The sequence below is a fragment of the Pollachius pollachius genome (assembly GCF_949987615.1).
Source record: "Pollachius pollachius genome assembly, chromosome: 11".
In the NCBI taxonomy this organism is placed as follows: Eukaryota; Metazoa; Chordata; class Actinopteri; order Gadiformes; family Gadidae; genus Pollachius; species Pollachius pollachius.
The window spans coordinates 1,826,803-1,844,477 of record NC_136944.1 but is presented as its reverse complement, the minus strand read 5'-3'; the positions used below and the strand labels follow the sequence as shown (position 1 = coordinate 1,844,477).

Sequence of the window (17,675 nt, the reverse complement as noted above, 5' to 3'; positions counted from 1 at the left end):
GTGTTTTAACTCTTCTCTCTTCACATGAGTATATTTCAAACAAATGTCCAATGTCTGGTGATACTATCAGACTGCCCCATGTAGCTAATAAAATATTTTCATTGGTAACATCAGAATTTGGCCGCCATGTTGAAAGTGGTCAAAATCAATAGTACATATACACAGGACACAAATTATGTCAATCATCATGAAACTTGCCAAATATGATCTTCAGACCAAGCTGAACAAATGTGCCAAACCACTTTTTATACCTTTATACCACAGATACTACCCTATATATTATGTATCATATAGAGGTCTACCCAGTCTATATTATATATAATATAGAGGTCTACCCTATATGATAAATTATATTATAGATTTCTATATGATATATTATATATCATAGAGGTCTACCCTATATATAATATATTATATATCATAGAGGTCTACCCTATATATATTATATTATACATCATATAGAGGTCTACCCTATATATGATATATTAAATATCATGTAGAGGTCTACCCTATATGTGACATATTATATATCTACCCTCTACTATATATTATATATCATGGAGAGGTCTACCCTCTTGTTATATATCATGTAGAGGTCTACCCTCTTATTATAAATCATAGAGGTCTACCCTATATGATATATTATATATCATATAGAGGTCTACCCTCTATACGATATATTAAATATCGTATAGAGGTCTACCCTCTATACTATATATTATATATCATATAGAGGTCTACCCTCTTAATTCACTGAAAATGGTTCGGCCCGTTCGACCGGAGGAGGTGGTGACGTCACAGCATCACTTCACAGAAACGATGGGACCCGCGTGACGTTACAGCTCTTCGTCCAAGCATCTCTGCATCTCAACATCACCACGATGGACGGATACGCGCTCCCCGACCGGAACCAATTCCTGCAGTTTTTGAAAAAACTTAAAGAAGTGTTTGACGCGTGCGACGAGCATGCGGACGGCTTCATCCGCGTGCAGCGCTTCGTGGACCTCGGACTGCGCTTCGGACAGGGAGATGAGGTAAGGGTCTCTTCAGGGAAATGCGGGAAGGTTCTTTTTCAGGGGACGAGGTAATGGTCCTTTAAAGGTATGAGGTAAGGATCTTCTTCAGGGGAATGAGGTAAGGGTTTTCTTACGGGGATGATTAAAGGGGATAAGGTAAGGAATGGGTTAGGGTTAAGGTTATTTGTTGATGCAGGGGTCAGGTTAGTTTTAATATAAAGCGATCTGTAATTCCACAACATTGTTTATCCAGTGAACTGGTGATCACCTCAAAGCCTCAGTGAAACAGGAAGGGCTGCTATAGACCTCGTCTCCTTTAAATCCCACACAGATGAGACGTCAATGTCACGTTTATTTTAGCAGTACAGTCTGGGGAAAACTAGAGCGGCCCCTTTCTAGTTGGTACGACTATAATGCCCTCAGTACGAGGCCAGTGTGTGTTACCAGACTCACAGCAATCATGGCTTTATGGCTTTCAACTTGCTACCAGCTGAAGATAGCCTCAGGCTCTGGAGGTGTATCTGCTGACCTTCTGATCCAGCATGCAGCTGGTCTGGGCAGGTTGTGGAGTCTCAGCTCTGAGGAGAGGTTCTGCTCTCTGTCTGAGAGGCGTCTGTGGTCTTCATACTCCAGATCCTCCGCCCCGTTCCTCCAGCTGTCGTCGTTTCCCTCCTCCCTGAACCTGATGCTTCGCTCTTTAAACTTGATATACTTATTGATCCCGAGGGGAAATTCACCCTCTGCATTTATGCCATCCCTGCTAGGAGCTGCGGGCGGCCCCTGACCCCTGACCACACTGGGAGTCCAGTGAAGGCCCCACACTGGGAGTCCAGTGAAGGCCCCACACTGGGACCAGCCCCCAGTGTGGGCCTTCACTGGGGGGTTCCCGGTCTGGGGCCTTGACCAAATGGAGGGGAGGGTAAGTTGAGGGTATTTTGTCGTGTTGGAGGAACCCGATCACAAGAACAAACCCACATGAACACGGGGAGAAAATGGACACGTGAGGGCTAATGGTGCATTTTAGTATTCACTGCGAACCGACTCGAACCTCGGATGTGACGTCACGCCCACACTTCAAGCGTTTTATTATGTTTTGCTCGGTCGTTGGAGAAAAACATGGACGCCACCCGGAAAGCTGTTGTCGCGGTAGCATTGGCAGAGTACCAGGCGCTCCAAAATAAGTAGGCTATAGGCCATAGGCAGAGGTACGGACGGAGTAAGGTATTGCAGTAATACGAGTGATTGAAATTGCCATTTAAACCACCAAAGCGGTCCAAACACAATGAAAACAGTTCAGACTTCAAGTCACCCTGGGCGCAGCCATCTTGAATTCTGTCTCGGAATCCTTGCTCGGCCTCCTCTGAGTTCATCCAAGCAAGCAAGTTCGCCTTCCGAGGAAAAGGGGCGTGTTTATGCGTGTCGCTAGGCAATGTCCTCGGACCTCCGACATGGATGGATAATAAAACGCACCATGACCCTCCTTGGATGGAACCGAGGACCTCCTGAACCCAGGACCTCCTGGACCCAGGACCTCTGGACCCAGGACCTCTGGACCCAGGTCCTCCGGACCCAGGACCTCTGGACCAAGGACCTCCTGAACCCAGGACCTCCTGAACCCAGGACCTCCTGAACCCAGGTCCTCCGGACCCAGGACCTCTGGACCCAGGTCCTCCGGACCCAGGACCTCCTGGCTGTAGGGTTAGGGTTAGGTTAACCAAGTGCTTAGCTGTTAGCAGTGATGACCACTAGGGTTAGGGTTAGGTTAACCTAGTGGTTAGCAGTGATAACCACGCTTATGTAAACCCACAACAGGTTCACGACGGCGTCCAAGCAGCTGCGTGGTCATTGTGTTGCGTCAAAGTGGAACCATAACTAAGCCTTCACACATGCACCCCCCCTCAACGGGTAGATACTAACACATGCCCCCCCCCCCCCCCCCCCCCCCCCCCCCCCCCCCCCACAGGGGCCTATAGTACACGAATACTACTCAAGCCTATAGTTCAGAGACAATATAACACGTATACTGGCAGTATAACATGTATACTTGCATTAGAAGTCATTTCGTGAGTACTATATCTTCTTCATCTTATTTAAATGTCTTGTTAAAGACATTACAGAATAAAGTTGTGTAGCGGTCCCACAACTGAAGGCCCAGGCGTTCCTCTGCTCCCCTTTCATATCAGCCTTTTTGTTGCCCCCTTGATCATTTCTTTGAATCACGGTTCACAACAGAGTGGTTCTGCTCAGCACGCTCGGTACAGCTGGGTGTCCCTGGGATTGCACATGGGTTCCTTTTGCACATAAATAGAACTGACGCAAAGGAATCTATTTGTGTGGCGCAGAGAGAGCTCTGTTCTGCTGGGGACTTTGGGGAGGGGGGGGGGGGGGGTAGCACTCCATGCATTGAATTTTTTAATGCTACTTATATAACCAAGCCTTTCTGTTTGAAGGAACTGTAATGTAATATTTATCTAATGGCTTGTTTCTTAGAAGTTGACTGGCTAGCTGGCGATGGGATGGAGGTGTTTACTGGGTGATGGTTTATGTTTATCATACGCCTCATAGGAGGAGCAGGTCTAAGTCCGAAGAGCAGGTTCATGGTGCAGTCCCTCCGCTGGCCTGCAGTTAACTGGAAGGTTGATAGGCGGCCCGTTGAGTGGCCGAGGTTCTAAGATGTTAGGAGAGGTAAATAGTAAAGGTACAGCGAACATTGAACACTTTATCAAGAATTAATAATCACCCAACTAGCTCACCTAATGTGACACATTTGATCGTCCTACAGATAGTAATGGGGGGTATTAGACTGAAACTTAAACCTCCATTGAGGAGGACGTTTGAACCTCTCCTTCTGGTCCTCATCACAGGTCAAGACGTTGACCAAGTTTCTGGACCCCAACGCTCAAGGGAAGATCAACTTCAAGGACTTCTGTCATGGAGTCTTTGCCATCAAAGGTAAAATAAAATAAAAAAAGAACAAGTGTGTTTCTAAAATATGCTTCACAATGATGTATTTCGAATGATGACAAAATTCTTAATAAAGACAATGATGATAATGCTGCTGTGGAAAGCACAAAGGGTTCATGTCCATTCATTATTCAATTAGGCAGTTATTGATGCTTGATAACACCAAGTGATTATATTGATAACTTAACTAGATTTATTATTATATTATAATTATATTATACTCTATATTTGAACGGCCTGTGTTCCACAAAGAGAAAATAGATTGAATCAGTTTGAATTCTAAAACTCTGCAGCCTGTCTCAGAGTTGATTAAAATCATTTGGAGCTTTCGTATCACTGCTCTCAGTCATACATTTAAAAGGATGAGGTCCTGGGCTTCATAAGGAGAGCGTTGTAGCGCACTTTTCCACATGCTGTGTCACACACAGAACCTTCTTTACTTCATGTCCCTGCTCCCGGCAGGTTGTGAGGACATGTTTGAGGCGGCTGTGGGCCCTTACTTTGTTCCTGAGGTCCGGCCTTCCTTCACAGACAACGGCTACATCTACCAGGTGGGCTCCACGCTTTACACTTGATGTTATTGTCATTATTGCCTGATTATAATTAATATCCCTGTCACTTGGAACCCTATGCATTGTTGGTCTATCTCTGGAGAAGATATGGGTAAAGTAAATAGTTACATAATTAATAAAATCATAATAAAATAAAACACTAGGAATACCCGTCATTCAAACATTGACATTTTGAAAACGAGGTATACTGAATTTTTTTTTTAAATGAAAAAATGGAATTTCAAGTTTTACCTTTTCAAAAACACGATTTCAGATGAACAAAAACTAATTCAGATTAAAAAATTGAATTGCAAATATTCTAACTTCTAGAGAGAGAGAGAGAGAGAGACATGGCGGATGTCACTGTAAGGGGGCTGGCTCATCTGAGCAGTTGCCTAGCAACCCCCAGAAAGAGAGAGGTGGTAGACTGAAAGACTGTAGACAGAAGTCGTTCTATCAGGGAGGCACGGCTTTGTGCTCAGCAACTGTTGCCAATTCTACAGTATGGATGGCCGCATGCGTGCATAGCGATGTCTGTGGTGTGTGTGTGGCATGGTGTGTTATGATGGGTGTATCAATGTGTGTGTGTGTGGTGTGTGGTATGTGGTGTGTGTGTCGTTCTGAACCCCCCTCTGTTTCTAGTCTGAAATATTGTGGCAAAAGCATGTGATTCTCCAGTACTGGCTTTGTTTGTTTGTGTGCATGTGTTTTGGACCACAGACTTTACTCAAAGACACACATGGCTGGAGGAATGGAGGATAGACACGTCTGTTAAGGTGTGTGTGTGTGTGTGTGTGTGTGTGTGTGTGTGTGTGTGTGTGTGTGTGTGTGTGTGTGTGTGTGTGTGTGTATGTGTGTGTGTGTGTGTTCTGCATGGGGAGGTGGTTGGTGTGTGCATGCGTTGTGTTTGTATGCAAAAATAACCAAAAACCATCAGCATCATAAATTAGCGGGGGCTCTTGGTTTGAAACACTCTAGAACTGTTAAGTCACATGTTTGATGACGAGCGATGGCGGGAAAGGTTGTTGGTTCATCCTCCTGCAGAACACGGATGTATTACATTTTTCTAACCCTCGTTTTTTCCTTTCCTCAACATTTTCATATTTTGACACAGAAGATAGTTTCTGCTTCAACACCCAGTCAGAGAGATCAATAAAATATGATTAATATTAGTTAGGGGTCCGAGCAGCAAAGCTGCTTGGTCCCCTATTGTTTCTGTAACGTTTTTTTTTTCTCTCAAATTCTGTAAAAGTCATACTGCAGCCTAAACCATAAGTCAAAAACTTTTGAAATGTTCAGGTATGGTTACCAATAACCCCCACAACCCATAAACCCAAATTTGTGGTACTGCACCAAAAGGTGGCGCTATTGTAAAAAATCATGAATTTGGCTTATTTCTCCTCACCAAATTGACCTGGGTCTTATGCCCTAAATTTTTTTACTTTTCCCACAATTTTATATTAAAGTCAAACATGATAAAAAGATTCACATGCTACAAAAATAATCAAAAATTCACCAAAATCGCCAAATAAAATCTTTAGACCAAGCCTCACAAAAATCATCAAACAGAATTTGTTTTACTTAGTTCCATTTGAGAAATATTGGCCAATAAATTTGGAGCCGTTAGCCCAATTTTTCTTATATGACCATTTTGTTATTGTATAAAAAAACATACGACTATTATTAGGTGGATACCAATACCCCCCACTAATAATAAACCCGAATGGTGGTACTGCACCCAAAGGTGGCGCTATTTAAAAAAAATATGAACTAGCCTTATTTCTCCTTACGAGATTGACCTGGACTCAAAATTATTTCATCATATTGATCTCTGAAATCAGATGCATCTTTTTCACCCTGGTCTTCTGCTCTAAAAATGTTTACTTTTCCCACAATTTCATAGAAAAGCCAAACGTCCACAGTCTCAACCCATTTTTCCTATGTTACCATTTTGTTATTGTATTACTACCATACGGCTATCATTAGGTGGTTACCATTAACAGTGCAAATTTTCAGATCTGTACTATTTTAAGAAAGCCCTTAATTATCTTGTGTAATATGTGCTTGGAGTTTTCTTGATGTTGTGTGCTTATCAATCAACATTTTCCGCATGTGAATGAGGCTTAATGCAGTTCAGGAATGTCAGTGGCTCAATGGGATAATGCGTTGTACTGGTGATCCTTAGGTTGAGAGTTCGAATCCTGATTAGAGCATTATGAACAAGCTAAACATAACATTGTGTTATTGCCACTCATTTAAGAAACACAACATTGAACAGAACCTGAAATTCATCAGGCAATAAACATTCCGGCTCATTAGTTTCCAAGAATCTGACTGCCAAGACACAGTATGGCATTAAGGGGAACTTCTTCGTTTACAATTTTTTCTTCATAATTAACTGTCATATTTATATTTCTTCCGTTAGTGTTCTTGACTATAAATGTTTAATTTCCCCAGAATTTCAAAGATTTTTCAGGTATATGCTTTTAAGAAAGCCCCTAATTCACTTGAGAAATGTGTGCTTGGAGTTTTCTGGATGTTGTATACTTATCAATAGACATTTTGACAATGTGAATGGTCAGAACCTGAACAACAGTGAATGAGGCTGCAGTTCAGGTTTATCAGTGGCTCAATGGGCACCTTATACAGGTGATCTTTAGGTTGAGAGTTCGAATCCCGATTATAGCATTATGAACAAGCTGAACATGACATTTGGCCATTGCTTTGCAGCTCACCTGAAAGCCGAGGCACAGTATTGCATTAAGTGTAACATCTTCATCCACATCTTTCCTTCTTAATTATATGTCATATTTATATATCTTCCATTAGTGTGTTCTTGACTTTTAATTTTGCTCGGACCCCGTTAATAACCGCTTGCGGTTACATTTATTATTATAATCATTATTATTCAATGCCTTTCATCTCATGCCTCTCCCAGTATAACCCTCCACCCAGTACAACCCTCAACCCAGTATAACCCTCCTCCAAGTATAACCTTCTTCCCAGTAGGACCAGTATAACCCTCCTCCCAGTAGGACCCTCCTCCCAGTATAACCCTCCTGTACTCGTAGAATGGCGAGGGCCGGCGGGCCCCAGCAGTCACGGTCTGCACGCGGCCCCACCTGGACCGGGGCCCCTACACGAACCAGGGCCCCTACCCGGACCGGGACCCCTACCAGGGCCAGGACCGGGGCCCCTACCAGGGCCAGGACTGGGGCCCCTACCAGGTCCCAGGGGACGGGGACATGATGGACAGCAGCGCTGAACACACAGACGAGCCCGACGCTCACTCTGACGCGGGAGTGGAGGACGGGTGAGTGACCCTCAGGGGCCGACACAAGGGGGCACGTTACACGCGTTGCACAAATTCTAACCAACAGATGTTAGAAAGCCTTTGTTCAGTTAGTGGCTGTCGATCGCACTGATTCATTTCAGATCGTATTGTTATTGTGTACATTTCTCTTACAAATGTATTTAATTTACTTACAGTGCAGGAAATCCTATATGTGTGTTTCTATGTGTGTGTGGTTTGTGTGTGAGTGTGTGTGTGTGTGTGTGTATGTGTGTGCGTGTGTGTGTGTGTGTGTGTCTGTGTACACATGAAGCTCCTCTCCAGCATCGGCCATCTTGGGCGAGGAGCAGTTTGAGGACTACGGTGAGGGGGTTGACCTCACTCCCAGCAGCCCTGGGGGCGAGGAGACACACAACACCGGCTTCTCTGACCGGGGGACCACCAGGTACACACACACATACACATACACACACACATTCATTCACTCACTCACTCACTCACTCCCCTACCTGCGGATGCTCTTGGTTGTCCATATGTTGTGTGTGTGAGCAGTGCAGGCCAGACCCCTCCAAAGATGCGTCCCCTTGACAACAACGAGCTGCTGGATGTGTTTTGCTCGCAGTGCTGCAAGAAAGTCAACCTTCTGAACGACCTGGAAGCTCGCCTGAGAGACCTCAAGGCCAGCAGGTGACGCACATAACCACGCAATTGCACACACGCACACGCACAAATACACACACGCACACACACTGAGTGACTTCAGTCAACTTCAATCTAACATTGTGCTCTATAGAGGGATTATCAGTCTACGTCACTCCCCGCTCTACGCGCATGTCGTTGGCAGAAAGAGACAAGAGCGACAAGAGCCACAATCATGTCTTGTTGTGCGGTTGGTTGCACAAACCCTTTTAATAAGACTGATTATCCCATTCATTCTACTTCTTGCTTGCCGACATAATAAAACAATTCAAATACTATAATAGTCATGCTTTTTCTTATTCGTATTGCATGCGTATTAAATGTATACTCTGTTTGAGTTCATCTCCCTCAAAAAGTAGTCCCCTTTAATTACGATTGATCAAACATGTTTTTGACACCTCGAAGGGCATTATCCCGCTTATACCATGGTCACTTGCCAAAGAAAAAAGAAATCAAGATCATTCATTTATATTTTCAAGCGTTTTACAATCCAAATACAACGTTTTTCACATAAATAGGACGGACCGTACCTACGACTTGGAGACGGGAGGTATTCTAGTCCGATGAGCTATGAGCCAGAGAGGTAACGTTATGGACTGTACATATTTAAAATTCGAAACTCGTCCCAGCCTTTATACCACAGATACTCTAGGGTCTATAGCATATAACCGCATTGTCTGATTACAGTTTAATTCATTTTTCACAATTTACCAGCTCTCGTTTTGAAGAATAATCACCGCGCCATTCGTTTCAATGGGAATCGCGACGGCCTATACTTTCAACATAAAGTGTACATATTTATAATTCGAAATTCGCCCCAGCCTTTATACCACAGATACTCTAGGGTCTATAGCATATAACCGCATTTTCTGATTACAGTTTAATGTAATAGTAAGCTGAAAAAATCGCTAATTAACACCGCAATTGCAAATTAACCACACAGAGATAACCATGGCAACCGGTCAAACAAATTTTCTTTTTGCCATCATTCTGCGTGCCCATCCGCCGTGTTGATAAACAAATAATCCCCCTATAGTATCCTGAAGTATTAAAGTGGTAAATCTATAAAATCGTTTTGTTGACTTTTGCGACACCTTAGGCCATTTCTCCCCAGAGATTGGAACCTCGTCTCCATCGCCAACCCGTTTGTAACGCTCTCATGACTGCAGGGCTTTGCTTAGTGGGCCACAGGGTCCATCTCCTTCTGTTTCCCCATTCGATAGTAGATAGGGACTTAACTGTTTACATGAAAACCCTTGAGATTGGCACTTTAATCCAATTGTCCCATCATCCCCCTAATTGAATTGGTTCATTAAGGCCTCACTTAGATAATTATGGTCCTTCCAGCCCTCACATCTCTAGCATTGAGCGAGAGAGCATGACTGATGTAAGATGAACTGTCTCTCAGTGGTAGTGGTCCAACACTGGAATACTAGAATAGCCTCCTCACACAAACGCTGACACCCAGTAATACTGATCTGAAACCAGCTCAGAGTGTGGGCTGTTGTCATAGGAACAGCATCCCACTGTGGACCAGTGGCAGCTGTGTGTGTGTGTGTGTGTGTGTGTGTGTGTGTGTGTGTGTGTGTGTGTGTGTGTGTGTGTGTGTGTGCATGTGTGTGTGTTGGTGCATGTGTTATGCAATAGTTAAAGCCCCCCCACACATCTTGTTATCAATAATTGAAGTTATTGTTTAATTTCAAATTCTCTATAGAATCAATCACCATGAAATGAAGCAAATCCATGTCCTTCACACGTTCTTCATCAGTACTACTAACTATTACTACTAACATCAGTACTAACTATTACTACTAACATCAGTACTAAACTTCTATTCTTGGTCTTCCAGCCCAAATAGGAAGATGTCCAGTCGAGCTTTTGGACGGTATGTGACCTGCTCTTTATAACTAACTATAACTATATCATAACTATATACAACTAACTATAACTATAATTGTATATAACTAACTATAACTATGTTATAACTATATACAACTTACTATTTCTATAACTATAGAACGCTGACCTGCTCTATATAGCGAACTTTAACTATATTATAACTATACATAACTAACTATAACTATATTATAACTATATATAACGAATTATGACTATATAACGCTGACCCATTCTTTATAACTACCATAACTATAACTATATATAACTAACTATAACTAAAATTATATAACTAACTACAACTATAACTCTAAATATAACTCTTACTATAGAACGCTCTATATAACTAACTATAACCATAGAACGCTCTATATAACTATCTTAAACCATAGAACGCTTTATATAACTAACTATAACCATAGAACGCTCTATATAACTAACTATAACCATAGAACGCTCTATATAACTGACTAACTATAGAACGCTCTATATAACTAACTATAACCATAGAACGCTCTATATAACTAACCATAGAACTCTATATAACTAACTAAAACCATAGAACGCTCTATATAACTAACTATAACCATAGAACGCTCTATATAACACTCTAACTTTAGAACGCTCTATATAACTAACTATAACCATAGAACGCTCTATATAACACTCTAACTATAGAATGTTCTATATAACTAACTATAACCATAGAACTCTACATAACTAACTATAGAATGCTCTATATAACTAACTATAACCATAGAACTCTATATAACTAACTAAAACCATAGAACGCTCTATATAACTATCTATAACCATAGAACGCTCTATGTAACCAACTATAACCATAGAACGCTCTATAACTAACTATAACCATAGGACACTCTATATGACTAACTATAACCATAGAACGCTCTATATAACTATCTATAACCATAGAACGCTCTATGTAACCAACTATAACCATAGAACGCTCTATAACTAACTATAACCATAGGACACTCTATATAACTAACTATAACCATAGAACGCTCTATATAACTAACTATAGAACGCTCTTTATAACTAACTATAGAACGCTCTATATAACTAATGATCACATTAATATAACTAATGTGATCACATGAACATTGTTCAATAACATTCAACCCTAACCTCCCTCTGTCCTCTCCCACTGTCCCTCTGTCCTCTCCCTCTGTCCCTCTCCCTCTGTCCCTCTCCCTCTGTCCTCTCCCTCTGTCCCTCTGTCCTCTCCCTCTGTCCCTCTCCCTCTGTCCCTCTCCCTCTGTCCCTCTGTCCTCTCCCTCTGTCCTCTCCCTCTGTCCCTCTCCCTCTGCTCCTCTGTCCCTGCCTCCCTCTGTCCCTCTCCCTCTGTCCCCTCCCTCTGTCCTCTCATCCCTCCCTACATCCCTCCCTCTCTCTCTCCCTCTGTCCCTCTGTCCTCTCCCTCTGTCCTCTCCTTCTCTCCCTCTGTCCTCTCCCTCTGTCCCTCTCCCTCTGCCCCTCTGTCCCTGCCTCCCTCTGTCCCTCTCCCTCTGTCCTCTCCCTCCCTCCCTCCATCTGTCCTCTCCCTCTGTCCCTCTCTCTACCTCCCTCCCCCGGTCCAGCCAGTTGTTCCAGGCCAACGTGGGGGTGTTAGGCGGCAGTGCAGCGAGCAGCACAGAGGACCTGCTGGCTGACAGCATGGAGCCATGTGACATCACAGAGAAGGTTTACATAACTTCCAAATACAATAAGTATTCTGCTTTGATACTTAATACAGTATATTCTGTATATTGATTCATCCTTTTTTTGTTCTGGTAACAGGTCATTTTTCTAGAAAAGAAAGTAACAGAGTTAGAGAGTGACAGCGCGGCCAACGGAGACCTGAAGTCCAAACTCAAACAGGAGAACACCCACCTGGTCCACAGGTACACACACACATACACAGACACACACACACACACACACACACCTGGTACACAGGCAACCCCCCCCCACGCACACACACCCACCTGGTACACAGGCACACACACACACACACACACACACACACACACACACACACACACACACACACACTAGTACACAGGTAAACACATACATCTGGTACACAGGCACACACACACACAAACACACACACACACACCTGGTACACAGGTACACACACACACACAGACACACCTGGCACACAGGTACACACACACACACACACACACCCACCTGGTACACAGGTACACACACACACACACACCTGGTCCACAGGTACACAAACACACAAACACCTGGTCCACAGGTACATACACACACACACAAACACACACCTGGTACACAGGCAGACACACACGCACACACACACAGACCTGGTCCACAGCTGCACACACACACACACACACACACACCTGGTACACACACACAAACACACACACACACACACCTGGTCGACAGGTACACAAACACACACACACACACACACACACACACACACACACACACGCACACACACACCTAGTCCACAGGTACACACACACACAACTAGTCCACAGGTACACCCACACACCTGTAGGTTTACACCCACCCACCTGGAGTTACAAACACACTCACCTGGTCTATAGGTAGAAATGTGTTTCAATATATATCTACATATTTATGTATGTATGTATGTATGTATGTATACATACATTCATACATGTATACAGTCTTTGAGCGTAAGCGTGCGTGCCTTTGTGTGTCTGTGTTGGGTGTGTGCTACCCCGTCAGGGTGCATGAGCTGGAGGAGCAGGTGAAGGATACGGAGGTCCGCGCGGAGCAGAGCCTGGAGGAGGAGCTGAGGAGACACAAGGAGGCATACGGCCGCATGCAGAGGGAGCAGAGCACCGAGATCGAGCTGCTCAGTAACAAGTACGCACAAGCACCCGCACAGCAGACGCACACAGCAGATGCACAGCAGACGCACACGCACATCAGACTCACATACACACACACAGCAGACGCACAACAGACACACACGCACATGCACAACAGAGGCACAGCAGACGCACGCGCACAGCAGACGCAGGCACACAGCACACGCACAGCAGACACACACACACACAACACATATTGCATCTTCAGCATTTGCTGACAGTAGGCTCTGTGAATGTCTGTCTATTTGTCTGTCAATTTGTCTGTCTGTTGGCAGGGTGCAGCAGCTGGAGGAGAACAACCAGGAGATGAAGCTGAACGTGTGCAGACTCAAGTCCCAGACCGAGAAACTGGACCAGGTGGGCGGGACAGGAAGTGAGCCAGCGCTGAATATGCTTATGATCCTATTGGCTCCCAGTGTGGGGGAGGACAGGTTCTCTGGTTACTTGGAAGCTGCTGAAGGCCTTCCCCCCTTGGCGGTTAGGGTTAGAGTTAGCCTTGTTGCTAAGACAGAGGTGTTGTGTGTTCCCTGGTTACCTGGAGTCTGCTGAAGGCCTTCCCCCCTGGCGGTTAGGGTTAGGGTTAGGGTTACGGTTAGCCTTGTTACACACAGCACAGCTCGTGCTGTGTGTTCCCTGGTTACCTGGAGGCTGCTGAAGGCCTTCCCCCCTGGCAGCGCCTCGTTGTAAAGCAGAGGTGCTGTGTGTTCCAGGAGAAGCAGAAGATGACTGACCAGCTGGAGGACAGCAGTCTGCGGCTGAAGGACGAGATGGAGCTGTACAGGGAGGTGGTGGACCAGCTGTGGCTCCACCGCCACCAGTTCCACAAGGAGAAGGAGGCCATGCAGGAGGTCAGCTCCGCCCCTTCCGCCATCTCCTCAAATCAGCAAGCATCCCATGTTCCTGTCCGCACACGGACAGGTGTCTCTCCATCTCTGTGTGGTCTCTCCATGTGTCTCCTGGTGACGGTGTCTCCATGCTGTCTCCTGGTAATGCTGTCTCCTGGTGACCTTGTCTCCTGGTGACGGTGTCTCCACACTGTCTCCGTGGTAACGGTGTCTCTGGTGACGATGTCTCCACGGTGTCTCCTGGTGACGGTGTCTCTACGCTGTCTCCTGGTGACGGTGTCTCCTGGTGAAGGTTTCTCCACGCTGTCAACTGGTGACGGTGTCTCCATGGTGACGCTGTCTCCTGGTGACGCTGTCTCCATGGTGACAGTGTCTCCATGATGACGTGCCTCCTGGTGACGGTGTCTCCACGCTGTCTCCTGGTGACGGTGTCTCCACTCTGTCTCCTGGTGACGGTGTCTCCATGCTGTCGCCTGGTGACGGTCTCTATGTGACGTGTCTCCTGGTGACGCTGTCTCCTGGTGACGGTGACTCCATGGTGTCTCCTGGTGACGGTGTCTCCACGCTGTCTCCATGGTGGCAGTGTCTCCTGGTGACGGTGTCTCCACGCTGTCTCCATGGTGACGTGTCTCCTGGTGACGGTGTCTCCAAGATGTCTCCTGGTGACGGTGTCTACACGGTGACGCTGTCTCCTGGTGACATTGTCTCCATGGTGACTCTGTCTCCATGGTGACAGTGTCTCCATGGTGACGGTGTCTTCTGGTGACGCAGTCTTCACGCTGTCTCCTGGTGACGGTGTCTCCACGCTGTCGCCTGGTGACGGTCTCTCCATTTGACGTGTCTCCTGGTGATGCTGTCTCCTGGTGACGGTGACTCCATGGTGACGCTGTCTCCTGGTGACATTGTCTCCATAGTGACTCTGTCTCTATGGTGACGGTGTCTTCATGGTGACGGTGTCTCCTGGTGACGCAGTCTTCACGCTGTCTCCTTATGACAGTGTCTCCACGCTGTCGCCTTGTGACGGTCTCTCCATTTGACGTGTCTCCTGGTGACGGTGACTCCACGGTGTCTCCTGTTGACGGTGTCTCCATGGTGGCACTGTCTCCTGGTGACATTGTCTCCATAGTGACTCTGTCTCTATGGTGACGGTGTCTTCATGGTGACGGTGTCTCCTGGTGATGCAGTCTTCACGCTGTCTCCTTGTGACGGTGTCTCCACGCTGTCGCCTGGTGACGGTCTCTCCATTTGACGTGTCTCCTGGTGATGCGGTCTCCTGGTGACGGTGACTCCACGGTGTCTCCTGTTGACGGTGTCTCAACGCTGTCTCCTGGTGACGTTGTCTCCACGCTGTCTCCGTGGTGACGTTGTCTCCACGCTGTCTCCATGGTGACGGTGTCTCCTGGTGACGGTGTCCCCTGGTGACGGTGTCTCCACAATGTCTCCTGGTGACGGTGTCTACACGGTGTCTCCATGGTGACCGTGTCTCCTGGTGACGGTGTCTCCCCACAGTCTCCACGGTGTCTCCATGGTGTCTCCACGGTGACGGTGTCCCTTTGTGTCCGCAGGTGACGGAGGACCTCCGCCGGCAGCTGGAGCGGCTGCAGCTCTTCAGGCTAGAGGTGGAGCGGCCAGGGGAGGGGTGGGGGCGGGCCCAGGCCCGGGCGCGGGAGGTGCAGCTCGAGGTCAAGAGGCTGCAGCAGGTCAGCCTCCTTGAGGAACGTCTCAGGGCATCTAGGGGGGGGTCTGGGGGGCCTGGTCTGCAGCGGGGGTCTGGTCTGCAGTAGTCGGTTGATGTAACCATGACATCCGCTGAATATTATTATATATATGAATATATACATTGTTGACGAGGCAAAATTGGTTCTCACATGCGTTTCAGTCTAGGAGCTCTGAGCTCATTTCAAACCTCCTCTGGGTTATCAACAGAACGAATCCATCAGGGCCATACCGGATTGACCAATCAGAGCAGGGTGTGACACAACGGCAGCAGCCATTTTGGTTTCTGGAGATGCCTCGCCGGTACTCCGATTGGGCGAGCCTCTGTACGCCATCATATTAACCCTGCCCATATGAGATACATGGCTGTGATTGGCTGTTTACTAACCCTGTGTTCCAACGGCTTCCCTGACGGCCAACCAGACAGAAACCAACTGAGAAGATTAAAGGTTTAAACAAGGAGACGTCTCTGTGACCCTCAGGAGAACCACAAGCTGAGGGACCAGAACGACGACCTCAACGCCCAGATCCTCAGCCTCAGCCTCTACGAGGCCAAGAACCTGCTGGCCTCCCACACCAAGGCCCAGTGCCTGGCCGCCGAGATCCAGACCGCCACCCGGGACGAGGTGGGTCGCATGGTCCTGGTCTACAGATAGACCGCGACCTGGGTTCGGACTACAGACGTAGACTTTCTGATCTAAATCTGGAGGGTTGGGGGTCACTAAAGACGGTGAGGAGGTTTTTTGGCCTCATTAACCCCAGCTGCAGAATCAAGAAGTTCTAAATATTATTGACCCCATCTCCAGGTGGTAGAGCAGCCACGTGACGTGTCTTTAATCAGATGAGCTCCTTTGGTTTCAGTTCATATAATATAACATATATAATATAATATTATATATATATATATGACACATTGAGGCCGCTGTCTCAGCTGTCTTCGACCATATACTAGATGCAAGTCAGCATTTTAAAGACTGAAGAACACAGACCATTATTCCTTCGTGTCTGTAGGAGATGGACTTGTGTTAGTATTGTAATGTGTATGACATCTTTCAGTGTCATACACATGACACTGTGTATGACATCTTTCAGTGGTTTTGGGATAACATTAATAGATCCTATTTCCTCTCTCCCCCTCTCTGGTCAGCTGGTGGATGCTGTGAAGGAACAAGAAGAGAACAACTACCGCTTAAGGCAGTACATGGATAAGATCATTCTGGCTATTCTAGACCATAACCCCTCCATCTTGGAGATCAAGAAGGAATAAAAAAAGATCCATTTGTACACACACTATGATTGTGAGTTCCTACCATGCCAACCCATAGCCCACCTTCTGTTTACTGGACAAACTGGGCTCAATTTACCAAGTGCAAAGGCATTCCAAAATGTCTCCAACCTTTTGTCACATAATGAAAAGAGTCCGGTCTGGTTAGACGAGGGGGGTCACCTGGTCTACAGATAGAGACCGCCTCCTAGGCCTGTTGGAACCTGAGTCCTTCCAACACTTCCCAACACCTTAACTCTAGACCTTTCCAGAAGCCTTCCTGTGTGGTCACTCGTTGTGTAGCTTATTCACCAGAAGATTCACATTCACACAGCTTGATGACACTGAGCAACATGAGAATAGAAGGACAACTTGGTATACTTTAACAGATAACAAGGTCTGGATGTTATTAAAGCACAAGGCGCACAATTAGTTTAAAATAGAACCGTAAGTAACGAACATGATGCATATCTTGTGTCTACTTCCAGAGATCATGAGATATGTTTGGATTATGGAGGAAATAGTGAAACGCATTTACTCAAAGATACTT

General features: G+C 45.9%; 1 protein-coding gene across 1 annotated transcript; it reads left to right on the top strand.

The window, feature by feature from the left end:
- The first annotated feature begins 833 nt into the window (after positions 1–833).
- On the top strand, positions 834–17,146 carry rab11fip4a (RAB11 family interacting protein 4 (class II) a). Its single transcript, XM_079746146.1, has 15 exons — positions 834–1,034; positions 3,881–3,968; positions 4,443–4,531; positions 7,603–7,844; positions 8,137–8,268; positions 8,376–8,510; positions 10,372–10,407; positions 12,023–12,125; positions 12,222–12,325; positions 13,155–13,295; positions 13,576–13,657; positions 14,011–14,148; positions 15,711–15,845; positions 16,344–16,487; positions 17,009–17,146. Exons 1-15 carry the CDS (start codon positions 882–884, stop codon positions 17,126–17,128), a joined length of 1,842 nt encoding a protein of 613 aa, XP_079602272.1. The 5' UTR covers positions 834–881; the 3' UTR covers positions 17,129–17,146.
- The last annotated feature ends 529 nt before the right edge of the window (positions 17,147–17,675 follow it).

What these genes read in the sequence shown, in the direction of transcription:
- rab11fip4a (XM_079746146.1), top strand. Translation starts at nt 882, where the DNA reads ATGGACGGATACGCGCTCCCCGACCGGAACCAATTCCTGCAGTTTTTG. An exon ending in GACGCGGGAGTGGAGGACGG is followed by an intron (nt 7,845 to 8,136) that starts GTGAGTGACCCT and finishes GTACACATGAAG; the next exon opens with CTCCTCTCCAGCATCGGCCA. An exon ending in AGACCGCCACCCGGGACGAG is followed by an intron (nt 16,488 to 17,008) that starts GTGGGTCGCATG and finishes CTCTCTGGTCAG; the next exon opens with CTGGTGGATGCTGTGAAGGA.